This window comes from Lithobates pipiens, unplaced genomic scaffold, assembly GCF_037356315.1.
Source record: "Lithobates pipiens isolate NorthernLeopardFrog02 unplaced genomic scaffold, aLitPip1_a1.2 Scaffold_30, whole genome shotgun sequence".
Taxonomy (NCBI): Eukaryota; Metazoa; Chordata; class Amphibia; order Anura; family Ranidae; genus Lithobates; species Lithobates pipiens.
The window spans coordinates 137409943-137435826 of record NW_027507791.1 but is presented as its reverse complement, the minus strand read 5'-3'; the positions used below and the strand labels follow the sequence as shown (position 1 = coordinate 137435826).

The 25884-nt window shown below is 44.0% G+C and overlaps 1 protein-coding gene across 5 annotated transcripts in view; it reads right to left on the bottom strand.

Moving 5' to 3' along the window:
• Positions 1 to 25884, bottom strand: part of RAD51 (RAD51 recombinase) — a 94301-nt gene that overhangs the window by 10467 nt on the left and 57950 nt on the right. For 4 of the 5 annotated variants that reach the window (XM_077464896.1, XM_077464898.1, XM_077464900.1 and 1 more), the window contains 2 exons: positions 20959 to 21072; positions 15911 to 16040 (listed from right to left, as the gene is read on the bottom strand). In XM_077464896.1, the coding sequence (XP_077321022.1) occupies positions 15911 to 16040; positions 20959 to 21072 (244 nt within the window). The remainder of the gene's footprint in view (positions 1 to 15910; positions 16041 to 20958; positions 21073 to 25884) is intronic. The other variant, XM_077464897.1, reaches the window with a different exon arrangement.

Genomic DNA, 25884 nt, shown 5'->3' with positions numbered 1-25884 from the left:
ACACCCCCGATGCTGCACTTATGTGGATGGAAAACAGAACGGCTCCTAACCGTGAACCCGCCTGAAGACATGCCTGCGAATCACTTGACAGGTAACATCTACAGTGATCCCTGAACTGGTCCCCTCAAACATATCCTTGGGCTCATCCCGACCTCTCTCATGAGGTACTGTGTCCCCCTTACCCCTATGACTTTATATGCCCCAATTCCCTGTGGCCACACAACTGGTGCAAACCTTTCTCTCATCTATGGTTATCACCCACGAATACCCCCCTCCAGGAACATCCTGCCCTGACTCTGATGTACATACTGGAACACAGCCCCGTGCTATATATTCAGCATGGCAAGCCGATGTACACCATGACCCCCGGGATAGGTAACCGACTGCTTTCAAACAGACACGTCCCCTATGGAAGAAATCCTGAGCACCCAAACCTGGAGTCTAACTCCCCATGCTAATGCTGGTTTTACAGCGAATAATCACCTCCCTAGTTATATGGCTCATAAGAAGCCTCGTTTTACTACGCATTGATTGCACTGTTTACTTCAATGCACAAGCGTGGTTTCTCTGGTTTATCAGATCTCGGTGTGCTAGGGCAGCCCTGGGCTTGCAGTGGTGCCAAGTCAGCCATTCCAGAGTGTTATTAAAGTGTTTTTTACTTTCTATAGTTTCCCAGTTATATATGGTGTTTACACCTGAAGAGTGATGTCAGTGTGCTGTATTGGGTACATGTTTCATATGGATATCTGTTGCTACTATATTATGGTGGACCGCACTGCTCAGGGCATGCCTGCTTCTCCAAGGCACCGGGGGGGGGGGCAAGCTGCGTACGAGTTGTGATGTACCACGGGGTAATATGTACAGATACCGGCTATGACTAGTGCGACATGTATTACCTGGAATGTACGGGGAATCCGAGCTAAACCCAATTGCAATGCAGTGTTGTCCCACCTCAAACAAAAAGCGGATATTATGGTTCTAGTGGAAACCCACCTTACAGGCCAACTTATGCTCACACTGAAGAAACTGTGGGTGGGCTGGGTATACCAAGCCCCGCATACCATCCAGAGGAGTTGCCATATTAGTGGCCAAACAGACGCAATTTACCCTGCTGCTGCTCAAATATGACCCACAAGGCAGATATTTATTCTTGCACCCTAAAGTATATGGCCTGGAGATATTAGTTATGGCAATATACATCCCCCCCACCCTTTCAATTCGCTGTGTTGAATGAAGGGTTGGCGTTCATGGCCCAATTTCCCAAAATCCCCACTATCTGGCTAGGTGACTTGAATAATATCAATAGAGACCTTGACAGACTCACGACTGACCCCTCCGATGCTCCTACCCAATCACTAACTAGATTTGGCCGATTTCTCGGTGCACTGGCCCTTGTAGACACTGTTTCCCATTGGAATGGAGGTTCTCCTGCATTTCCACTACAAACACAATGTCGCATATAGACCTCATTCCGATCTCCCAGATCCTCCTTCCCAATTTAGGGAGTGTAGGTTTCAATCCCTGTGTTATGTCAAACCAGGCCCCATATTGGATTGAACTCCAACCCAACACCCCACACACATCCTACTCCTGGAAACTCAACCCATTTTGGTTGAAGGTAGTCCCCGTCTTGGATATAGCTGGCAGCGAGTGGGAATATTTTCAGACAAACAAGGACACCGCACCGGTAGAATTAATTTGGAATTGGTTCAAGTCTCATGCCTGGATGTACTTATCTCACATTTCCAGATATCATGAGTGCAGAGAGGGGGCTGGACGACTGTTGGCCTATTTGGCTCACATGGACCATAATCCTCCAACAGTGGTCACTCTTCGAGCCTCGGATGGGTCCTTACTATCTGACCTCAAGGAGGTTGCTCGGGAGTTCAGAACCTTCTTCGCCAATTTATACTCCTCTACCGGCAATGACCACGGGGAAGTGATGACTACACTCTTTTTTTTTTGCCACCTCAGTTTATTCGGGAGACTCAATTCACTTTTAGGTTCATCTATATCTCCTCCCACATTACACATCATTGTGGCTTATTTATTTAAATGTATTCTATTAAATAGAGTTGATTTACCAGTAAACAGCCAAGATATCGAGTCTCTCTGCCTACGGCTCTTCTTAGTCTAACCACCATAGTTATTTATCTTGTTCTACACCTAGGTGTTTTAATCTACCCGCTTCTCCCCTCCCCCGCCCCCCCTCCTCTCAAACCCACCCCCACCCCTCATCGCATATAGAAAAAAAACACACTAAACAACAGGGAGGAGAAAAGAAAGGAAGAAAGGGAAAAAAAGAAGAATGTACAGACTACGAGACACACAATCTTTCTCGGCTACCTATAAGGGAATCCCCAATTTCATCAATCCATCGCTCCATATCCTTTCAAACTTCTTACTATTACCCTGTTTAGTATAGAAAACCCTTTCATTTCTAATTATTTTCCCTATATTTGTCAGCCATGTTTCAGGTAATGGACTAGAATGTGACTGCCAGTTTTGAGCAATTAGCCTCCTTGCCTGAAAAAGGCATCTAGTAACTGGTGTAAATAAGTTTTTATATCCCTCCGGTATAGCCAACAAGCAGGTCCTCACTGTTGCATCCAATGTCAAGCTAAAGATTTCATTTATGTGCTCTATTACCCATGTCCAGTATCTAAAAAGCTTCGGGCACCTCCAAAACATATGGATGAAGTCTCCAACCTGACCACATCTAGGACACTGATCATTATCTCTCCACCCCATTTTAAACATTTTCCTAGGTGTATAATATACCCAGTGAAAAAAGAAGAGTTGGGAGGCTTTTTGTGCCGGAGAAATAGAGACCTTGGTTCCCTGATCCATTATCCACTCCCAGTCAGGTATGGACGCTGGTCCCACGTCCCTCTCCCATTTCCTGTTACTTTTGGTCATACCGCTTCGATCTAACAATATATCCCCCAACCTAGTATATATAAATGAAATCAAGCCTTTAAGCGTATCTCGAGACATGATTTGAGATATCACCGGGATCTGGATCAGCTGCATCTCCTGCGATCTAAATTGGGCCTGAATTGCGTGTCTGACCTGGAGATATTTATAAAATGAGTGGTTTGATAAAGAGAATTCAGATCTTAAGTCAGCAAATGACCTAATAAGTGAACCCTGAACCATTTGCGCTAGCTTATGTATCCCTTGAGTTTCCCATTCCTTAAATCTTTCAACTTTAAATAGCTCATCTAAATTCCTATTATCCCATAGGGGAGCCAACACGGATACCTTCTGGTATCGCAATAAGGCCTTGACTGTTTTCCAGAGTTTAGTAACCTGAGTAGTTGTTGGGCAGTGCATATTAAACGAATTTGCCTCTAACGCCTCCATAAGCGTATTGTGTGGACATCCTAGCATTAATAGCTTGTGGCAGGGATTAGCTTCATTTATTGCTATTGCTCCAGCTAAATGCTGCAACTGGGCCGCTAAGTAATAGAGTCTAGGATATGGAATCGCCAACCCCCCTTCTTCCAACGGCAGTTGCAAAGTCCGTAAGCTAATCCTCGATGGACCCTTTTTCCATATAAGAAGTCTAAATAAGGATTCTATTTTCTTAAACCATCCTTCCCCAATCCATAATGGTGAGTTATGAAGGAAGTACAGAATTTGAGGGAGCCATACCATCTTAACCAAATTGCAGCGGCCCGCCATCGAGAGGGGGGGACTACTCCAAATATCGGCCTTTTGTTTTAACTTTACTAGGAGGGAAGATAATCTATAAGAGTTTACATCCCTAGTAATCCATACCCCTAGATATTTAAACTTCTCAACCTGTTTCAAATTCAGAATATCCTGGGGAGCGCAAATAAACCCCCGTTCCAGTGGCAGCAGAGCGGATTTATCCCAATTAATGGTTAATCCTGATATAAGACCAAATTCTCTAATCATCTTCATTGCCACTTTCAATGAGGTTTGAGCATCCCCCAGGAAAAGCAAAATATCATCGGCAAACAATGCAATTTTTTCCTCTACCTGTCCTCTCCTAAATCCCTGTATATCAGGGCTAGCTTTAATGGCGATGGCCAATGGCTCCACCGCCAAAACAAACAATAAGGGGGAGAGGGGGCACCCCTGCCTCGTTCCAACAGAAACGTCTCAGAGAGCTCATTATTAATTTTAATTTTCGCTCTTGGGTCTGTATAAAGCAATTTTATCCATTTAAGAAAGTTTGGTCCAAACCCAAATCTAATAAGCACTTTAAATAGATATATTCATTCGAGGCTATCAAATGCTTTGGCTGCATCCAGAGTCAAAACTGCTCTGGAGCTTCCATTGTCTACTGGAATCTGGGCATTCAGAAACAGTCTACGGATATCGATACTAGTAGATCTATTCGGGATAAAAGCCGACTGGTCGGGGTGAATGAGCTTATGGATACTTCTTTTTAGGCGTGTTGCAAGCACCTTTGCTAATATTTTAACATCTGATCCCAAAAGCGAGATCGGGCGATATGAGGCCGGGTCCATAGGATCCTTATCCTCTTTAGGGATAACCACTATAGTGGCTTCCAACATCGAGGAAGGCAAGGCTCCACACTCCAAGGACTGCCTCAATGTCTCCAATAATTGTGGCAGCAGGACCTCCCCATATCTCTTGTAGACCTCGATTGGTAATCCATCGGGTCCTGGTGCTTTTAAATTAGGCATCTCTGCCACCGCTCTTTGGAGTTCCTCGATAGTAATTGGGGCCTCCAATGCTGCTAAGTCTTCTGCTGTTACTGTTGGCATATTCAGATTCCCCAGAAAGGCAGCCATAGCTCCCCCTTCACTCCCCCCTTGGGATTTATATAGTGAGCTATAGTAATGATAAAATGTGTTAATAGAGGATGGTTCAGAAGTAGTCTCTCCCTCTGGGGTCCTAATTGATAATATCACTGAGGGGGCCGTATTCACTTTAACCAGCAATGACAGCATTTGCCCCACTCTCTCTCCCTCCCCAAAATTTGCTTGTTTCTGCAATATACGTCTATTGTCCGTCTTATGCCTAATGATTGTCTTAAATTCTTGCTGTTTATCATGCCAAGCCTTCTGTGTAATAGGATTCGGATTTATAATATACTGTTTCTGTCTCTAATACCGCCTTAGTAGCTTCCTCTGTTTTTTCATCTCGGCCCTGTTTCTAGCGATTTATTGAATAAAAAGACCTCTTAAAAAGGCCTTTAAAAAGTGCCAAACGACCCCCACTGATGCTGTGCCCATATTAACATTAATGAACTCTTAACACGGTTGTCACCCGATCCGTATCCTTCATTAGTTCCAACCATACGGGGTCCATTTTCCATTGGCCAGAATATTGTTTCTTACCTACACAAAGTGTCAGTATTAGGGGGGAATGGTCCGAGACTCCTCTCGGGCCATATTCTACCTCGTCCACTGGTAACATCGCACTGCTATTCACCAGAGCCATGTCAAGTCTTGATAATGTAGAGAAAGTTGCTGAGTAACAAGAATATTGTCGCTCCCGCGGGTACCGAGTGCGCCACGCATCGCATAGGCCAGCTTCATGTAGGAAGCGAGCTAACCTCGTTGCATCTTTCACCGTTGATGTATTTACAGTTGGGAACCTATCCAAGGATTTATGCAAAACTTCGTTAAAGTCCCCTACTGCTATCACAGGGATATCAGGTTTATCTATTACAAAGGCTAATAACTCATATAAAATCTCCAATTTAAATGGAAGAGGGACATATATGTTGGCTATCACGTAGGGATTATTTTCAATTTGGCAATATAAGAAAATGTACCTACCCTCTACATCTATACAGCTATTATAGCAAGAGAACCGAACCACCCTATCAACAAGGATGCTAACCCCTCTTGCATAGGTTGAGAATACGGAATGAAACTGGGTCTGGAGTTTCCGACCTTGTAGACACCGAATCGTATCACCCGTTAAGCGAGTCTCCTGGAGGCATAATAATCCGGGTCCTTTACCCTCTAAAGCTGACAAGACCACTTTTCTTTTGGTCGGATCTCCCAGGCGCCGCACATTCCACGATACTATACAATTCTTTTCACCTGCATCACTACTTAACCTATAAATTGGGCAGTTTTGAAAAAGACAGTAAAAAAAAGGTGAAAAAAGTGTATAAATATATTAATACCAAAAAAAACCTTCCCCTTTTTTCCCCTTTTACATACGTGTGCTCTATATAGTGCATAATATTTTCTCCCATCCCCTTCCAAGTAGTGCATCTCCAAATTTGTGTATCCTTGTATTATTTTTGTTATTCCCTTACCCCACCCTCCCTTCCCAACTCTCCCACCCAAATTTGTGTCCTTGTGTTTGTTATTATTCCCTTTCCCCACCTTCCCATCTCATCTCTCCCACCTCCCCTTTTACCAAACTCCCTCTCCCACCTCCCTCTCCCACCCCCCTCGCCCCATAGGGCTACCCCCTAGGGGTACATTTGTGGCCTTCTTACAACACTCCCACCACTCACCCATACCAATCCTACTGAGTGCTCTCACCCAGAATCTTCAACCACTCATGGGAACCCTTTGTCCCCCCACTACAAATACCTACTTGTACTCCACACACCCTTACTGCTCAACCCCTGCCCCCCACCTACATTGTGCACAATACCAATGTAAAAATTTACAACAAACTTACCCCCTATTCCTATCCACCCCCCCCAAAAAAATATATACCCCCGAATCCCTTGAAATCCACCTAACTGCCCTGTAATGTGTATTTATAGGTCTTTTTACTTTCATCTAACCATTGGGATGCTTCCTCTGGCGTGTTGAAAAAAAACGTCTTTCCTAATGCAGTCACCCTTAGGCGGGCTGGATAGAGGAGTGCATACTCTAACTTTAATTTAACCATTTCTCGTTTGACTGCTATAAATTCAGCTCTTTTCTGAAGGTCAGGGGAAAAAAAAAAAAAATCAGGATACAAAGAAACCCTAGCTCCCTTAAACCTAATGTCTCCCCTCATTCTGGCCTCTCGCAGTAGGGACACTTTATCCTGGTAATTAAGGATCTTGAGCATTATAGGCCTAGGGCGCTCCCCCATATGGTGGGTTTTTACCGGGGTACGATGTGCCCGTTCTATTGCAAATATCGGGGTAAATGTTGCCGCCCCAAAGAGTTCTCGGAACCACCCCTCAAGAAAACCTATCAAATTAGTCCCCTCACAGTGTTCAGGGAGACCTAGCACCCTGATATTGTTTCTTCGATTTCTATTCTCCATCTCGTCGAGTTTATCCGCTTGTGTAGTAGCTGTTTTTTTAAGTGAATCAATTTCCAGCCTCACCTCATCCTCCATCGCACCCATGCGTTCCTCGAGCTCGGTAGTTCTTGGTATAGTCCTATTCAATTCCTGTCTCAGACAATAGTTCCTCCTTTATATATCTTAACTGTTCATCAAAATTGGATATCGAGTTTTTACATTCCTTAAATGCGTTCAAAATGTCTTAATGTGGGCTCCTCATCCAAATTGCTCGGCATCGGTACATGGGAACTACTTAGCTTTGTTTCCAGATTTATTGTTGCTATTGGTAGTTTTCCTCCACCCCCCTCCCTTATTGCCCCCCAATTTAGCAGCTGGTAAAGTGGGGTTGGCCAGAGACTGGCCTTGACTCCTATCAGCAGAAGAGTTTTTGGTGTCTATGTAAATTTCCCTGCTGAGAGCTTGATTTGCTGGGTGAGGCTGGGCCAGAATGGGCATAACGCTCCAATTTTGCCGCTGCCGACATCTGATTGGTTTTGTCCTTAGCGGCACGGGTGATTTGTTGACCCTCTGCGGGTATTTGCTCCTCAGGGGATCTTTTTCTTGACATGATTAAATTAGATGGCCACAAACGAGCCCACCTTGCAAATCAACTTCCACTTATCAACTGATCAAGCAGGGAAAAAATAATAACACGTTCTTAGAAAAAAAAAAAAAAAAAAAAAAAAAAAAGGGGGGGGGGGGGGAGACAGACCTCTGACCTCCAGCCCCAGCAATGACCCCGCAACAGATTCAGTGCTATAGCAAAATATTAGTATTTGTGTATATCAGCATATATTCAAAATACAGCAGTTCCAATCAGTAATTCGCTTCAAAAGTAATTAGGAACAAAAAGGACCAGAAAGGAAAAGGAGCACTTATCTTGGTTGCTGATTCATAGCCACATAGCGTTCCACAGGTCCATGCAGGGCATCCAAGTTATCCAGATCTTTCTCTCTCTCCCCCAGAAAATCAAACAAGCAGTGCTGTCAGTGTAGATTTCAATTCACTGCCTCTCGTCTCACCAGCCACTCTGACAACTAGTCTGAAGGGAAAGCAGAGAGCAGCAAGCGAAGGGGGAAGAGCGGGGGAGAGGGAGCTCTACACAGGAGTCCCCTCTCACCTACACACCGCGCACCAGCCAACCCGCCGCCCAGAGCCTAAGGTGACGGGCACGCCAGACGTGTCCGCGCACCAAGCTCGAACGGAGCGGAGGGAGAAGCTCCACAGCGTCACGGGAATCCAGGAGCCGCTCGAGATCTCGCAAGATCCCCAGCGAGACTCTCGGCCCCTGCTCCGATAGCCTGGCACGGACAGCAACAGTCCCCGTGCTCCAGCAAAAACCACTCGGACTTGAAGGTAACAAACCACAACAGTTCAGTTTAAACAGTCAAGCATTTGAACGATATGTGCCTAAGCATAAGAGCCTGAAAGCCATACAGGCGCTGTATACTGAGGGGCCTTAGGCAGCATCAGGTAACCCAGGGGGGGATCAGAACGAGGACATCAGAACAGGCAGGGCAACGAGGGGCAGAGCAGCGCCATGCTCTCACTCCTCACACACATCCACTCCCATCAACATCCGGCCACACCCCTCCCCATAACCTACACTACACTCCTTAGTAACACAGATCTACCCACGCTCACACAGCCCCAAGTTGAGATGTTAGACACACCTATCACTAAGGAAGAAATGGTGAAAGCAATGTCCCTACTTAACCCATCCAAAGCGCCTGGCTCAGATGGCCTCCCCACTCGAATTCTACACTGCTTACACTGAGATTCTAGTCCCCAAACTCCATGAACTTTTTGCCCACATATTCAAATCTGGATTACCACCTTCTGAGTGAAGCTCATATTGTGCTTATCCCCAAACCTGGTAAAAATTTAGAACTTCCCGAATCGTATCGACCAATATCCCTACTCCAAGGTGATATCAAGATCCTGGCGCTACGTTTAAACACAGTGATCCTCAATTTAATCCACCAGGACCAAACGGGATTTATGCCCGCCAAGAACACTGCCTACAACCTGCTGAGGCTTTACATGAACATGCAGGCCAGCCATGACCATGTAGGATCCAGAGTTGTTGCGTCTCGACGCTGCAAAGGCCTTCAATTCAGTCGAGTGGAACTACTTATGGTCATGTCTGGCTAGATTCGGACCCAAACTTATTAGATGGATCCGCCTCCTATATCAAAATCCTAGCGCCAGGATCCTGGTCAATGGACAGAAATCGGAACCCTTCTCTCTGGCTAGGGGCACAAGCCAGGGCTGCCCCTTATCTCCCCTTCTATACGCCCTTGCAATAGAGCCTCTTGGGTCTGTGCTTAGAACGCACCCGGATATTCAGGGCCTACGGTGTGGGGATTTAGAGGAGAGAATCATCTTATACGCAGATGACATGTTAATGTTCCTAGCAGATCCTGGACCCTCCCTCAATGTAGCTCTAGAAATCATCCAAACTTTTAGCTATTATTCCGGATTAAAGATCAATTGGGACAAATCCCAAATTTTACCTATAGAGATAGATGTCCCCTCAGCTCACCAGGCCTCTACCCCACTATTTAGAGTAAGCTCCATGAAGTATCTTGGAATCAGTCACTAGATTTCCTGAAGATATCAAACTCAACATAGAACCCCTAATAACTAATCTAAAAGCCAAAATAGTAACATGGGCCAAACTGCCTTTGGGTGTAATGGGGCGGATAAATCTAGTAAAAATGATCGTTCTCCCCGGGCTCCTATATGTTCTATGGCACTCCCTGATCTACCACTCAAATTATTTAAATCCATTGAGGCTATTCTCAACTCCTCTGTTTGGGGCGCATCCCAACAAACTCTCCTGGCAAGCCTTGAAGAACCCCATTGAATTGGGAGGGGCTGCTCTCCCCGACTTTAACCTGTACTATCTGGCAGCCCAATTATCTCACTTCTACATAGAGAAAACTGACAAACTTTGTTACATGTCACTGGTCTGTTTCCCTGGCCCCCCCGGACTCACCCACCCATTCCAAATTATCTTCCAAGACCCTATTAATACATATGTGCTCAGTAACCGAAGAGGGTTACTATACCACCACTGCAAGATTTGAGAGGTGACGAAACAAACTAAAACTGCCCAGTACACATTCCCACACACCCCCCTATGGAAAACCCCGGTCTGCAGGAACTACAAAATATACCCGACTACACTGTGTGGCTGGGTCACGGGGTGAGATATCTGACACCTATGATGGTAGTATCCTGAAATCCTTTCAACAGTTCAAAGATGACTTCTCGCTTCCCAACTCTATGCATTTTCGCTATCTCCAGCTCCGCAACGCTCTCCGGGCACAATTCCCGGACACAACCCCCAACACAGAATGTTTAAATATTTATATTTTGGTGGGACAAGAACCTCACAAATTAATCTCAGCGCTATACAAGTCCCTTCTTCATCCATCAGCAGTGATACTTGCAGATAAACTGAAAGACCGATGGGTGGGCTGGAGGAAGACACAGACGAATGGGAAGAGGCACTAGACACATGCATGAAGACTATCTGACCGCCTGACAACTTTATATAGTGCACAGAACATACCCGACCCGGATCCGCCTGGCTAAATACAAATCTAGCTATAATCCCTTATACCCCAGGTACAGCAGCCCCTCTGGTACGTTCTTTTACATACTACGGTCCTGCCCTGTAATACAGGACTACTGGTCACATATTGTGCAATTTATCCACGATGAAATGGGATCACCTCTAACATTATGCCCCAAACAATGCCTTTTGGGGATATTCCCAGACCTGACTCCGATAAATTTCATAAAATATTCCTTCAAGAATCGCTCTTTAAATCGCTAGACTGCTTATTGCCAGGAAATGGCTTCAGATCATGCAACCATCAATCCAGGAGTGGAAAGTAGGGTTTTCAATAGGGTTTTTCCCATACAAGATATATGCCCACAGAGGTTGCCCTGCTAAATATGGCAAAATCTGGGATGCCTGACTGGGGAATGCTGCCACTTGCAACACACTACCTGACTGAAATCTTGTATAACTCTACATACTATGTTTTAGCTCTTCTCTTAAACTCCTAGGCCCAAGCAACTGCACTGTGGCAAACATGTTAAATGACTGCACCCAGTGGCAGCCCGCCCATAAGGGGCACCTGGGTGCCGCCCCCGCAGGCAGTAAAAAGAAAAATATTTTAAAAATAAAAAAAATGAAATTTAAACATGACCCTTTAAATAATTTTTTTTTTTTTAAATGTCCTTATGTGCACTGCGTCCCGGCGCCGGGCGCAGTGCAATATGGGAAGCGCTACGTCAATGCAATCACAAGATTGCAGACGAGGCGCTTCATTTGGCCAAAAAAATAAATAAAAAAAAACTTGCTCTGTGGCGTGGTCAAGCACGCCACAGCTTCCGGGCGGGCGGGTGAGTGCAGCGCAGACTCATATCCAATGAGCAGCGCTTCCGACGTCACTCATGGAAGTGACGTTGGCACTCATCCGCTCAGTCCAGCGGCGGAAGGAGGCGAATGAAGTGATGTTCGGCGGCGCTGACTGCAGCCCAAAACCCCCCTTGCTTATCAACCTCAACATTCAGTGAGCAGACGGCAGGACCTCCCCCCCCCCCATCCCCCGCTGCAACTAGATTCATTGTGTTCGTCTGTTTGTGCCGCTTATCAAGGGGGGTGGGGTGGTGGCAGGACAGAAGCAGGATGGCAGCACCCCCCCATAATTCCTAACTTAAGCAGTTACATTTAGCAGAAAATGGCCAGTTATAAAATAAATGGACATAGATTAGATATATTACAAAAATGTGCTGGTACTCTGGGAGTGATGGCTGTTAACAAGCTCTAGAGATAACCTGGCATCAGAAGATAAATTTCAATACCTGTCTTCCCATACGATTTCATTTATTTAACACATTTTATGCATGTTATTTACCCCTTAACAACGTGACTGAAGATGGACCAAATTTTCCCCACCTGCTGCCCATTCACACCTGTACCTTGTAACACTAACAAGTTTTGCAAAAGGTGAAAAAAAGGAAAAGTAAAAAATTTTGCAGACTGGTATTACCCATAAGTCAGTTGGACAGCAGCACACATCCCCCCGCTTATGGAATGTATTCACTTTTTTGGAGGTTGGACAGCAGCACAACACCCCCCATCCCCACTTATGAAATTCATTCATTTTTTGGGTGGTTGGATGGCAGTATGATCTCAGAGAATTCATACCGGTGACTGATGCTCGCAGTATGTAGTCATACCTCTGGCCCATGACTGTAGTATGATCTCATATTACTGTATGGGACGTGCAGAGCGCCCCGTGTATGGGACGTGCAGAGCGCCCCGTGTATGGGACGTGCAGAGCGCCCCGTGTATGGGACGTGCAGAGCGCCCCGTGTATGGGACGTGCAGCCTGATATATGATGTGCAGAGCGCTGTGTATAATGTGCAGCCTGGCATATGATGTGGATTATATAAGGGGTGTGACTTATGCGAAGTGGGAGGGGCCAGTCGTGGAGGGGTGGGGTCTTGCGCGCCGCCCCCCCCCCCCCCCATCCTAAAACTTCACCAGCCGCCACTGACTGCACCATGTTTGAACCAGTAGAGGAACGTTCATGACCTAATAAGATATGCAGGAAGTTATTGCGCTTATGTACCCTAACCGCCACATCACAAGTTAGGATATGTATCATTTTATGCTTTGCTGATGTATACCGTGTAAACTGTCTTTGCTCTTCTCAATAACCACTTTGTTACTTTTAAAACAAAAAAAAAATTAGAGGCCAGGTTTGGACCTTAATTGGATGATTAATTGGTATGACCAGATATTTGTCTCGATATTGACAGTTCATACATTTTCATCGTAGCCTGGTCTCTCCACGTCCTCTGTGGCCGCATGGTGCCTCCCTCCCCTGGGAGTGTGGACGGTTTCTAAATGTCTTTTTCACTACTCGGCACCGCAATAACCCCCACAAAAATCCTATTGTTCCATATATTTATTAGAAAACTGAACAGACTGATGACATTAGGTAAATGGATCACAAGCCCATGCAGGGAGATGATAGTATGCCAGTGAGGTACTGTGATGGGTTCCATAGAGGACTGCTAAGCTTAATGGAATAAATGGCTGCTTCCAAGCCTGCAGCTCCCGGGGAGGTGAGCCCCAATGGATGCCAAATCTATAGCATACCGAGAAATGACATCTGCAGTCAGGGTTCATAACTTCTCGCCAGGGGAAACCCCAGGAGCAGGCAGAGCTGCTCCACTATGGGGACCGTACTGTGCGGGCAACCGAGGATGCCCATCAATCCGGCATCCATTGGGTTCACAGCCTAACCCCAGGAGTACATAGTTACATAGTTAGTCAAGTTGAAAAAAGACACAAGTCCATCCAGTTCAACCTTAAAAAAATAAAAAAATAAAAAAAAATAATAATCGCACAATCCAGATACCCAATTTTATGCCCACAATTGATCCAGAGGAAGGCGGAAAAAACCCAGCAGAGCATGCTCCAATTTGCTACAGCAAGGGAAAAAAATTCCTTCCTGATCCCCCAATAGGCGAAAGGATTTTCCCTGGATCAACTTTACCTATGTTAGTACCTAGTTATATTATGTACCATCAGGAAAGTATCCAAGCCTTTCTTAAAGCAATCTACTGAACTGGCCAGAACCACCTCTGGCGGGAGTCTATTCCACATTTTCACAGCTCTAACTGTGAAGAAACCTTTCCGTACTTGAAGATGAAATCTCTTTTCCTCTAGACGTAAAGAGTGCCCCCGTGTCCTCTGGGTTGACCGTACAGAGAACAACTCAACACCAAGTTCACTATATGGACCCCTAATGTATTTGAACATGTTGATCATATCCCCCCTTAATCTCCTCTTCTCAAGAGTGAATAAATTTAGTTCCTCTAATCTCTCCTCATAGCTGAGTTCCTCCATGCCTCTTATCAGTTTGGTTGCCCTTCTCTGCACTTTCTCCAGTTCCCCGATATCCTTTTTGAGAACTGGTGCCCAAAACTGAACGGCATATTCCAGGTGAGGTCTTACTAATGATTTGAACAGGGGCAAAATTATATCTCTTTCTCTGGAGTCCATACCTCTCTTAATACAAGAAAGGACTTTGCTCGCTTTGCAAACAGCAGCTTGGCATTGCATGTTGTTATTGAGCTTATGGTCTACCAAAACCCCCAGATCCTTCTCCGCTATGGATTCCCCAGTTGTACTCCCCCTAGCATGTATGATGCATGCATATTCTTAGGCCCCAAGTGCATAACTTTACATTTATCAACATTAAACCTCATCTGCCACATAGTCGCCCAATTAGACAGTGTATTGAGGTCGGCTTGTAAATTGGAGACATCCTGTAAAGACGTTATTCCACTGCATATCTTGGTGTCATCTGCAAAGACAGAAATATTACTTTTGATCCCAGACCCAATATTTATAAAGATGTTAAAAAGTAAGGGTCCCAACACTGAACCTTGGGGTACACCACTGATAACCTTAGACCATTCAGAGTAAGAGTCATTAACCACTACTCTGAATTCTGTCTTCTGGCCAATTTTCTATCCATTTACAAACTGATATTTCCAAACCAGTAGACTTTACCTTACACATGAGCCTTGTGTGGGGAACTGTATCAAATGCTTTTGCAAAATCCAAGTATACCACGTCCACCGCCACCCCTCTGTCCAAGGTTTTACTTACCTCCTCATAAAAAGAAATCAGATTTGTCTGACAACTTCTGTCTTTCATGAATCCATGTTGTCTGTTGCTTAAAGTGTTTTTGTTCAGCAAGAACTCGTCGATGTGGTCTTTTATTAAACGCTCCAGTATCTTCCCAGCTATAGAAGTTAAGCTAACAGGTCTATAGTTACTTGGTAAAGACTTTGATCCCTTTTTAAATATAGGGAGTAGCTCAAGGGTTATTGGCAGCTATTCATTCCACCAGGCTCAGCAGAGTCAACTATGGAACCCGCAAGTCTCAGTGCCTCACTGGCACTCTGCCATCTCCCTACATGGGCTTGTGAGCCATTTATCTAATGCCATCAATCTGTTCAGTTTTCCAATAAATGACTGCTGCTTGGAACGTCTAATCTGTCGCTACCCACTTACTGGAACAGCGCTCCCTCTGCTGAATTTTGGGAGTTCTAAACTGCCCACTAGATGGCGCTTCTATACACACACATATACGCATTGGGGACATTACATGCAATTTGGACAGGAATGTTCCTGTTTGCATGCAATTCTTTGCAGTGCAATTTGCGCCCATTGGTTTTGTATTGATACAAATCGCACTGGAAAGTATTGGTTTCGGTAGCATTTGGGCGAGTACCGATAATCGTTCAAATGCCTGGTATTCAGCACCCATACTAGCATCAGTGCATCCCTATTTGAAATCAGACATTCAACAAAATCAAAACATCTAATATTTTTATTGAGTTATTTGTAATTTATGAGGACAAGGCGTTTTTTTCCCCATTCAATTACTGCACGTGTCAAATTTACTGCATTTTCTTGAAAGTCATTTGTTTATTCTTTGAATTTGCTGAATCTGCCTTCAGAGTCAGTTCATTCTGTTGCTGAATCACACAAAACCTACTGCACATTCAAGATGTTTGCCTTGCTTAAAATTCTCAAATTAGAGTACAAACCTCATCAGCAAGTCTTAGTAGCATTCTCAAAAAGCGGGCCAAATGCATCTGTCTCGCTGAAAGTTCACCTCTTCCTGAATAATCCGTCCTATATAAAGCAGTAGCACTGTCCACGATGAGAAGTGCATACCTAGAAAAATAAAGACGATAAGAAAAATAAACACACAAAAAACAAAACTAAAAACTAAACATTTAGGGCAGGTTTACACTGCACTGGTGCGGCCCTGGTGCCAAATAAAAGCACAGCTAAGGTATGGGTTGTGTGGGTTAGCTGTGCTTTATCATAGACTTCCATGATGTCTTGCTGTTTTAGTGCGATTTCAGAAAGCGCACCAAAGATGCAGCAAGCGGAAGTTTGTGCGCTTTCTGAAACTACACCAAAATATCAAGACCTTGTAGAAGCCTATAGGAAAGCACAGCTACCTGCATGAAAAATGCAGGTTAGCTGTGCTTCAGCAAAGAATGTGAAGCTTATAACAAAAAAAAAAAAAAAAAAAAAAAAAAAAAAAAAAAAAAAAAAAAGAAGAAACCCCCCCCCCCCCCCCCATGGTTGGCATGGTTGCGACTGTCGATTTACCTGTCAATGACGTAGGCGGAGATTTTATGTGAAAAAACACATGTTTTAAGCTATCAGTTCCGAGACCAGCAACACCAGAGCACTTCAATCCAAACATTTGGGCACTGAACCAAGCAAATTCATAGCCTGGACAGTGCATTTCTTTGGTAGCAAATCTTAATAATAAGGAGTATGGACAACCACCGCAATCTGAGAACATGCTTTACCCACTTGTTTACACCTCCACAGCAGGTTTAAATTTAAGTAAAGGGGATGAAGTACAGGTCCTGAAAAAAAATAAAAAAAAATAAATAAAATAAAAAGTCCTACAAAATTTTGTTGCTGGCCTTTCAGAAAAGCACCTGTCGAAAACCCTGGTCCTGTCTGAAACTCCTGATGGATCTAACAGCGGGCACTACAAAGTGCCCCAATCCACACAAGTCCCTCCCCAGTGCCTTATCTGAGGTCTTTCACTTTATTATGGAGGCATGTGAACTGGGACAAAAGTGTCATTCATCCCATCCTAAGCATAATTCATGAGGAGATCTCCAACTCACAGAAACCTCCCCTACACAACACCCCATGTCCACAGATACAATCATTACTGCCCTCATTCAACCCTGCTAGTATTAATGAGGTTGCTAAACTTTTATCTAACATTCAACCACCAGTCCCCCGGATCCTGCTCCCTCGCAAATACGCTCATCCTTGGACTCGATTTGACACCAACTCACATCTTCAACCTCTCCCTCTTGTGGCATCTTCCCAAAAGCTCTACAACATGTGCTAGTCACCCCCACTTAAGCCCTCACTGGACCACAACAATTTTAAACAACCTACGTCCCACATCCTAAAGCCCCATACACACAAATTTTCTGCTGATTTTTTCCTTCAGATTTACCAAAACCATATAATATATGAGGTCAAACCTTAGGAGCTTACATTTGTATGCAATCAGGCAGGCCCTTGCACTACATGGTTTTGGTAAATCTGAAGACAAAAATTAGCAGAAAATCTAATAGTGTGTATGGGACTTTACTCGCCGCCTCCTCCAAACTTCTTGAAAGACTGGTCTACAACCGACTGAGTGAACATCTGACCAGGAACAAATGTCTTGATCCTCTTCGGTCCAGATTTCGCCCTCAACGCTCCACGGAAACTGCTCTACTCAAACAACCTACTAATGGCTAAAACCAGTGGACACTATTCTGTACTACTTCTCCTGAATCTCTCTGCTGCCTTTGACAGTGGACCACCCCCTCCTCAAAGTCCATTCCTTTGGAGTGATACTGTACTCTCCGCTGGTTCTCACCCTACCTATCCTACCGCTCCTCGCGCCTGACAAAAATAGTTCTAGCTAAATTTAAAAAAGTAGATGCATGCCATCATTTCACTGAGCTCTGGACAAGGCACTACAAATGGAAGTCATTTTTTCTAAGTGAAACTCCAATCTTTTCCAGGTTAAATGCAATTAAACAAAATCACTAATTTCATCCTCAAGTAGGATCTGCGTGCTTGAACACGTCATCAGTTCCAGTGTTGTAAAAAATATGAAAAAGCAGTGGGCCAATCATAGGAGAAAACCATTTTTCTCTGGTCTCTGTATACATTGTGTGCACATTAGTCAAATATTTGAGGATTAGTCTCATTATTGAACTAGTGCTCTTGCACAATGCAAAAGGTTAAACCTCAAACTTGAATATTTAAAGAAAAAAAAAGTGAGGTTTTGGCTCTTAGAATATCTGTGTGTGCACAATTATTGGACAAGTATTAGTTTACAGAATTATGCAACTAAAAAAAGACTAGAATTTTTCCCATGTCACTTTTTTGTAATGTTAACCACTTAAGCCCCAGGCCATTTTGCTGGCCAAACACCAGAGCACTTTCTGCGATTCGGCACTGCATTGCTTTAACAATTGCACTTTTGTGCGACGTGGTTCCCAAACAAAAACTGACGTCCTTTTTTCCCTACAAATAGAGCTTTTTGGTAGCATTTGATCACCTCTGTGGTTATTTTTTGCATTAAACAAAAAAATAGCGACAATTTTGAAAAACACAAATTTTTGCTGTTCGTATAATATACCTTAAATATATATATAAAACTTTTTTTCCTTAGTTTAGGCAGATACGTCTTATTCTACATATTTCTGGAAAAAAAAAAAAAAAAAAATAATCGCAATAAGAGTTTATTGATTGGTTTAGTTATAGTGTCTACAATATAAGGGATAGTTTTATGGCATTTTTATTTATTTATTTTACTAGTTATGGCAGCGATCTTTATCGTAACTGCAACATTATGGCTGACACGGACAATTGTGGCCTGATTTTGGAACCACATTTATACAGCGATCAGTGTGATTTTTTTTATTAAATTAAATTTTTTATTAAAATTGCATTGATTACTGTGTAAATGTGACTGGCAGTGAAGGGGTTAACACTAGGTGGTGCTGTAGGGGTTAAGTGTGTCCTAGGGATGTGTCCTAGGGATGGGCTAGCTGTGACAGTGATCATAGCTCCCCATCACAGGGAGCTTGGATAAGTGACACTGTCACTAGGCAGGACGGGGGAGATGCTCGTTTACATTAGGGGCATAAATCTCTTACCCAATTGTGCACACATTGTAATTTTCACAGTTACAAGCAATACATGAATTTTCTGTCCAGTTAGAAAGTCATAGCCGGTTGTAGACTGAAATAGGAGTGGATTTCTTCATATTTCATAAACTGCTTGTCACAATCTATCAATTTTGTTAAAGAAGGGTAGCGTCCACTATTAAAACAGGCAAGGATCTATTCTTTTGGAACTGCACTTTTGGAGGTGGCTCTACAAATGTTAGGGAAACACTGCAAAATACAGGCTACAAAAAAACTTTACTAACCCAGATTTTACCCCAGAGTTCTAGACAGACAAGGCTTGGTGAACACCCGAGAAATGTACCACTTTCTCAAACTTAACATGCGAACGAATTTGCTTTTATAGTCATTTCTTGGAATGTTGACAGTTAAAAATAAACATTTTCCTCAGAGCACCCAGTAATGTAAGCCACACACACACACACACACACACACACACACACACACACACACACACACACACACACACACACACACACACACACACACGGTACCGTGGCACCCTGGTGTGCTGCCTCAAACTTAGGACATGGTTGGGGGGAGCTGGAGACTCAAGTGGAGTTCCCTGTCGCATCAGAATGCCCCCTATTTCACATCAGATTGGGCTAGGTCAAATTTATGCACAACTTAAAAGGGTGCCATGAATAAAAAAATAAAAATAAAAAGGTTAAAATACTCCATTACAGAGGGACGCAGGTACAAGGATCAGAAAACTGCTTCTTAATTTCCCATAAGATGGTTGCATGGTTTGACTCACCCTATAAATTCTGATATCAAAAGCAGCATTGCCAACATGTAGCTGGCAAAACGGAAAAGCAATTATGCTAGCTTAAGATTTCTTCCTTCACTATATTTAATCACTTCCCAACTGGCGCACGCCGATGTACGTCGGCAGAATGGCACGGACAGGCATATAGGTACGTCCAGTTTTAAATGCCGCCCTGCCATCGCAAAGTGTGCCGGTCGGGACCCCCGCGAGTGCGGTCGCGGGTTCCGCGGACTCGATAGTCTCACGGGGCGGCTGAGTGATGAGATGCCATTGCAAACAGCATCTCCCCGTTAATCTCTGCTCCAAAATCAGGCCACAATTGTCCGTGTCAGCCATAATGTTGCAGTTACGATAAAAATCGCTGATCGCCGCCATTACTAGTAAAAAAAAAAAAAAAAATGCCATAAACTATCCCCTATTTTGTAAATGCTATAACTTTTGTGCAAACCAATCAATCGGGTATTGCGTTTTTTTTTTTTACAAAAAATATGTAGAATAAAATAAAAAAGTAAAGTAAAAAAAAAGTAAAAAAAAAAAAGTTTTATATTTTGGGGGGATATTTATTATAACAAAAAGATAATGTGTTTTTCAAAATTGTCGCTCTATTTTTGTTTATAGCGCAAAAATCGCAGAGGTGGTCAAATACCACCAAAACAAAGCTCTATTTGTGGGGGGGGGGGGGGGGGGGGGGGGAAGGACATCAATTTTTATTTGGGAGCCACGTCGCACGGCCACGCAATTGTCAGTTAAAGCGACGCGGTGGCGAATCGTAAAAAGTGGTCCGGTCTGAAAGTGGTTAAACACATGAAACCAGGTTTTCTATGGTGAAAGTCTCCCATGAAAATGTCTGGTTTTAGAACATGGAGAAGCTGGAAATTAGAGTTGATGGCTTCTGTTCAGCTTTGTTGAAATTTTGCAAAAATAAGTGACGAAATCGATAAGACCAACTTCATAAACTGGTAAGAAGTAGAGCCACTATTAGAAAATTAGCAATACATACATTTCAAGCTTTTCCAAGCCACAGATATAGATATGTACATTTGCACGATGTCCTATACATTGCATCAATAGAAACAATGGTTAACTTTACCTGGATTCTGCCATCATGGCAGATGCCTGATATAAAAGCTGGGTTTGATGGTCTGTGTTAAACGCCCGAGCATAAGCCACATTATCAAGAACATCACTGCCGGACAACCCATACCTATTAAGGTAAAAAAAAAATATATATATATATATTATATATAATAATAATAATAATAATAATAATAATAATAATAATAATAATAATAATAAATCACAGGCCGAAACTGTGCAATTTCCTTTAGAGCCCTTTCACACTCAGTGCCCAGGTGTCTGCGGTAATATACCACCATTTTTAGCACTGCTTTACCGTCGCTTTTCAGCCAATAGTAGGGCACTTTTAACCCACGCTAGCGGCCAAAAAAATAAATAAAAAAGGGTTAAAAAGCACCAGCTAAGCACCACTGCAGCGGGCAGAGGCGCTTTAGGAGCAGTGTATGCACTACCTCAAAGAAGCTGCTTGCAGGTTTTTTTTCATGTCCTGCCAGCACACCGCTCCAGTGAGAAAGCCCCATGTCTTTCACATTGGAGTGACAGGAGGCGCTTTACAAACGCTATTTTTAGCACTATAGTGCCTCAGTGGGGAAAAAGGTCTAAATAAAATCAAATATTTATATATAATATACATACTTACAAAAAAACCTTCATGCCTAAGCCTGATCAGACTACTAGTTCTGTGATAACCAGAGACTGAGCTGAAAGTCAATTAAAAGGGGAACTTTCTCATTGAAAGGAAGAGAGCAGCGCCGATCTAAGCGCAATAAAATGAGTTAAAGCTTAGTTTTAAAAATACACTCACATTTGAGCAGTGGTAATCAGGCATTGGTTTTGGTTGTTCTGTCAGCTGTCCTGGATGTTCCCTCGGTTCCAGCTGGGCGCAAGTCATGGATCAGTCCCCGCCTGCTCTGGTACCGTCCGTAGCTAGAGTCAGAGCCGGCACGTCAAAAAGGAATCGTCAGACGCTTGAGAACAGGGGGCGTGGCTTAAGTGCTCTCAGTCAGAGCATGCATACACCATCAGGTATGTGATTCGGCCATCATCGGCACAGTTTATGTAGAGAAAGGGGGTGGGAATCGGCGGGGCCAGGCAATTTGTGTTCAATGAGATTTGTCACAACGCCAATTTGTAAGTATATAACTAATGAGCCTCAACTCATGTTTATCCGCAACACAGAAAAACAAAAAAAGTTAATTACTTCACTCTATTTTATTTTTAACTCATTCCATTCATCTATTTAAATTTTTTTCTGTATTTTGATTTTATTACTAGCTGATTTCAAGATTAAGAAGGGATTGAAAAAAAAAAAAATAAAAAAAAAAAAAAAGATACCACATCCCAGAATTATATGTAAAGCAAAAAAAGGGCTGGGGAATACAAACCCAGGGAATTTTACCGGTATCAGATCAGAAAAATATGCAATCAAATAATAATTGCTAAAAGTATTTATCCAACATACATCAATAGTTAACAAAACGACATACAACCATAAAACCAATAGTGAGGCCGGACATAGTATAGAACATCCCCAGGGTTACCCCACTTTGATACATAAAAGCATGAATGCTAGGCTGCGATTATAATATAGGGGAAGACCCAGCTGTCATGGTGCACGTTGGCACCAATGACAAAGTCAGAGGCAGATGGAGTGTCCTAAAGAATGATTTTAGGGACTTGGGAGCTAAATTGAGGAAAAGGACCTCCAAGGTAGTATTCTCAGGAATACTACCAGTACATCGAGCCACACCAGAAAGGAAGAGGGAGATTAGGGAAGTAAACAAGTGGCTCAAAAGCTAGTGTAGCAAGGAGGGGTTTGGGTTCCTGGAGGACTGGGACAACTTCTCAGTCGATAACCGGTACTATAGAAGGGAGGGACTGCACCTAAATGAGGAGGGTGCAGATCAGCTGGGATTAAGGATGGCCAAAAAGTTAGAGGGCTTTTTAAACTAGGCGATGGGGGGGGGGGGGGGGGGAGGGTTCAGAGATAGTCAGCGTGGAGCATATTTCAATATTAGGGGCATTAGTGGTAGGGAATCCAAAGCACATAAACCCAAGGTAAATATAGTAGCAAGTCCTAGTTGTAATCTTGGAACACCCAAGAGGATAGTATGTGACTGGTCAAAATATATTAATACATTAAAATGTTTGTTCACCAATGCCAGAAATCTGCCAAGCAAAAATAGGCGAGTTGGAAGCTCTGGTGCATCAGGAGAGCTATGATGTAATCGGTATTGCTGAAACTTGGCTTCATTCCTCACATGACTGGGCTATTAATATTCCTGGCTATGCACTCTTTCAGAAAGAGTAAAAAGGAAAGGTGGAGGGGTCTGTCTGTATGTGAGAAGTGATCTCAAAGCGAGTGAGAAAGAGGACCTGGTGGACGGAGAGTGTGAGGAGTCTGAAGCATTATGGGTGGAACTGCATATAGATGTGCGTAGTTCAAAGTTAATCATTGGAGTTTGTTATAGACCACCCAATGTTATTGAGGAGGTGGAGACTCGGCTCCTTGCACAGATAGAAAGGGCTGGGACAGTGATAATAATGGGGGGATTTTAACTACCCAGAAATTGACTGGGGTAATGGCACTGCTGGGACAGTTAAAGGGCAAAAATGTGTAAACCTATTACAGGACAATTTTATGGTCCAGTTTGAGGCCCCAACTAGGAATGATGCTCTGTTGGACCTGGTAATCTCAAACCATGCAGAACGTATTACTAATGTTCAGATAAAGGAACATCATCGGAGGGGGAATCAGTAGGTTAGTGCATCTTTACCAGGGGAACCTTATGAAATCCTTTGAAAAACTTAGGCAGGAATTTGGTATTTCTAACAAAACGTTCTATATATTTGCAATTGAGACATGGGATACAAGCACAGTATGGTACACTTACTATTGAGAGGACGAAGACCTCCCTGCTTCAGGGATTCCTTGATCGAAGGCAAACAAAGGGCCAGATTTCCAGGCTATATATAAAACTTAAGGATAAAGTTTTGAAAGGAGAGGGACCCGACAAGAGCAGAAGGGGATGGGTGGCAGACCTGGGACCGATAAGGCAAGAACAATGGGACGAGATTCTAGCACAGGGGAGCCTGGTGTCTATCTCTCCATCACAGCGTATGTCCCATAAGCTTTTTTTATATAGGGCATATTATACCCCTAAAAGAATGTGGAAAATAAGTAGAAAACCTAACGAGGATTGCCCCAGATACGGACCAGGAGATCTTCTTCATATGGTGTGGAAGTGCCCAAAACTGTATCGGTACTGGATAGAAATTGTACATAGAAACAGGATCTTTAATACCACCCTGAAACCAGAAGGCAAGATTTGTCTATTGGGGATCATGGAAGGGGGTAGAACTTCTGCTGTAACAAAGACATCTATATTAAGATGCCTGTATCAGACCAGACGGTTAATTGCGATGAACTGGCAGGCAAAAAGCCCACCAGTACTACAAGCATGGTTAAATGCCATAAATTCTACAATCTGGTGTGAACGAGCAATGCTTATTAGACAAAATAACATAAAAAAATTTAAGGAGCTATGGAATCCATGGTTGAGGGACATTGGTTACCCCCTGGATGGGACAGCGGAGGATTAGACTTAACGCGCACGCACTCGGTTTGGGTTTGGTGTGGGTTGGGAGCTTCCTCGATGTTCCTTATTTCTGTCCCTGATGTGCCCTGTCATCTCACTGCCGGCTAACCAGAATAGGGTTGGCCGGGGCTAGCAGCACGTGTTCGAAGCATGGCGTTTTGGGGGGGGATGTTTAGCAGGCGGGTCAGGGACAACTAGTATGTCGTGTATGACTCCGCCTGCGTTGCTAGGTAAATTTTTGATGAAAGAATTTGTACTTTTTGAACTGACATATGTTTTTTCCCTTTGTTTGGAAAATCAAGTTTTATGTAAAAACTTGACCACCGTTGTTGTGACCACCGTCCATTTCAGATGTAGGAACGACTTCCCGGACTGAAGTACCGGGGACACCAGATCAGGGAATCCCTGACTAACTGGCTCACCCGAATCTGTTGATCCAGGAACAGAGATTTGTCCCATTTTGTCAAAATCTCCTTCTGCAGGACTCTGGTGTCGAACTGGGCATATGGTACTGCCTCCCGCATGCAGAAGCGTAGCGATGACCACTTGTGGTTCATCAGCAGTTTTACCGCGGCTCTCAGTCTGCAGCTTGTCTGGAGGGAGAAAAACTCTCGCTTCCATGGAGTCCATGCGGTCTGCATGGTGATCGTCACATCCTCCTACAACGCTGAGGCAGAAGATGCTCTCAGGAGGAGATAGTCTAGGTATCCCACGATCGCGAGGGGGCATGGCCTGGCAAACGATGGAGTAAGACGTGTATAGAGTGAGCTCCCGAGCGCCAAGACTCCTGCTACCTATCCTGTGAATAACGCAACAGCCCAGACCCAGCAAACGATACCGTTTACCCGAGTGGACTGTCCGGAAACCATGTCCCCGCCGAAGCAACAAATCGGAGCCGCTGACAAGCTAGCTCAGTTCCGTAGACCGGGCGGGGACCAACAGGCCGAAGATGGCGGACACGTGCGCGGGAGCGGAGCGGCACGCTCCGGACACTGCCAAGGTACTAGATGCTATTGCGGGTCTCCAGGGCACACTGACTGCAAAAATTGACGAGGTAAAGACCGATATCTCCTTTGTTCGGCAGGACATGTCTAAGTTGCGGGACAGGGTCACGGAACCAGAAACTAGAATAGGGGCGGCAGAAGATATCCTCCAACCGTTGAGACACACTGCAGAAGACATGCAGAGGCAAATCCAACTGCTGCACTCACATCCCACGATCGTGGGGGGGCTGATGCCAAACCAAAAGGGAGAGCCACAAACTGGTAGTGCGCTTCATTGACTACAAATCGCAGAAACTGATGCCGGAGCATATGGGTATGTGCAGGTATGTATCCTGG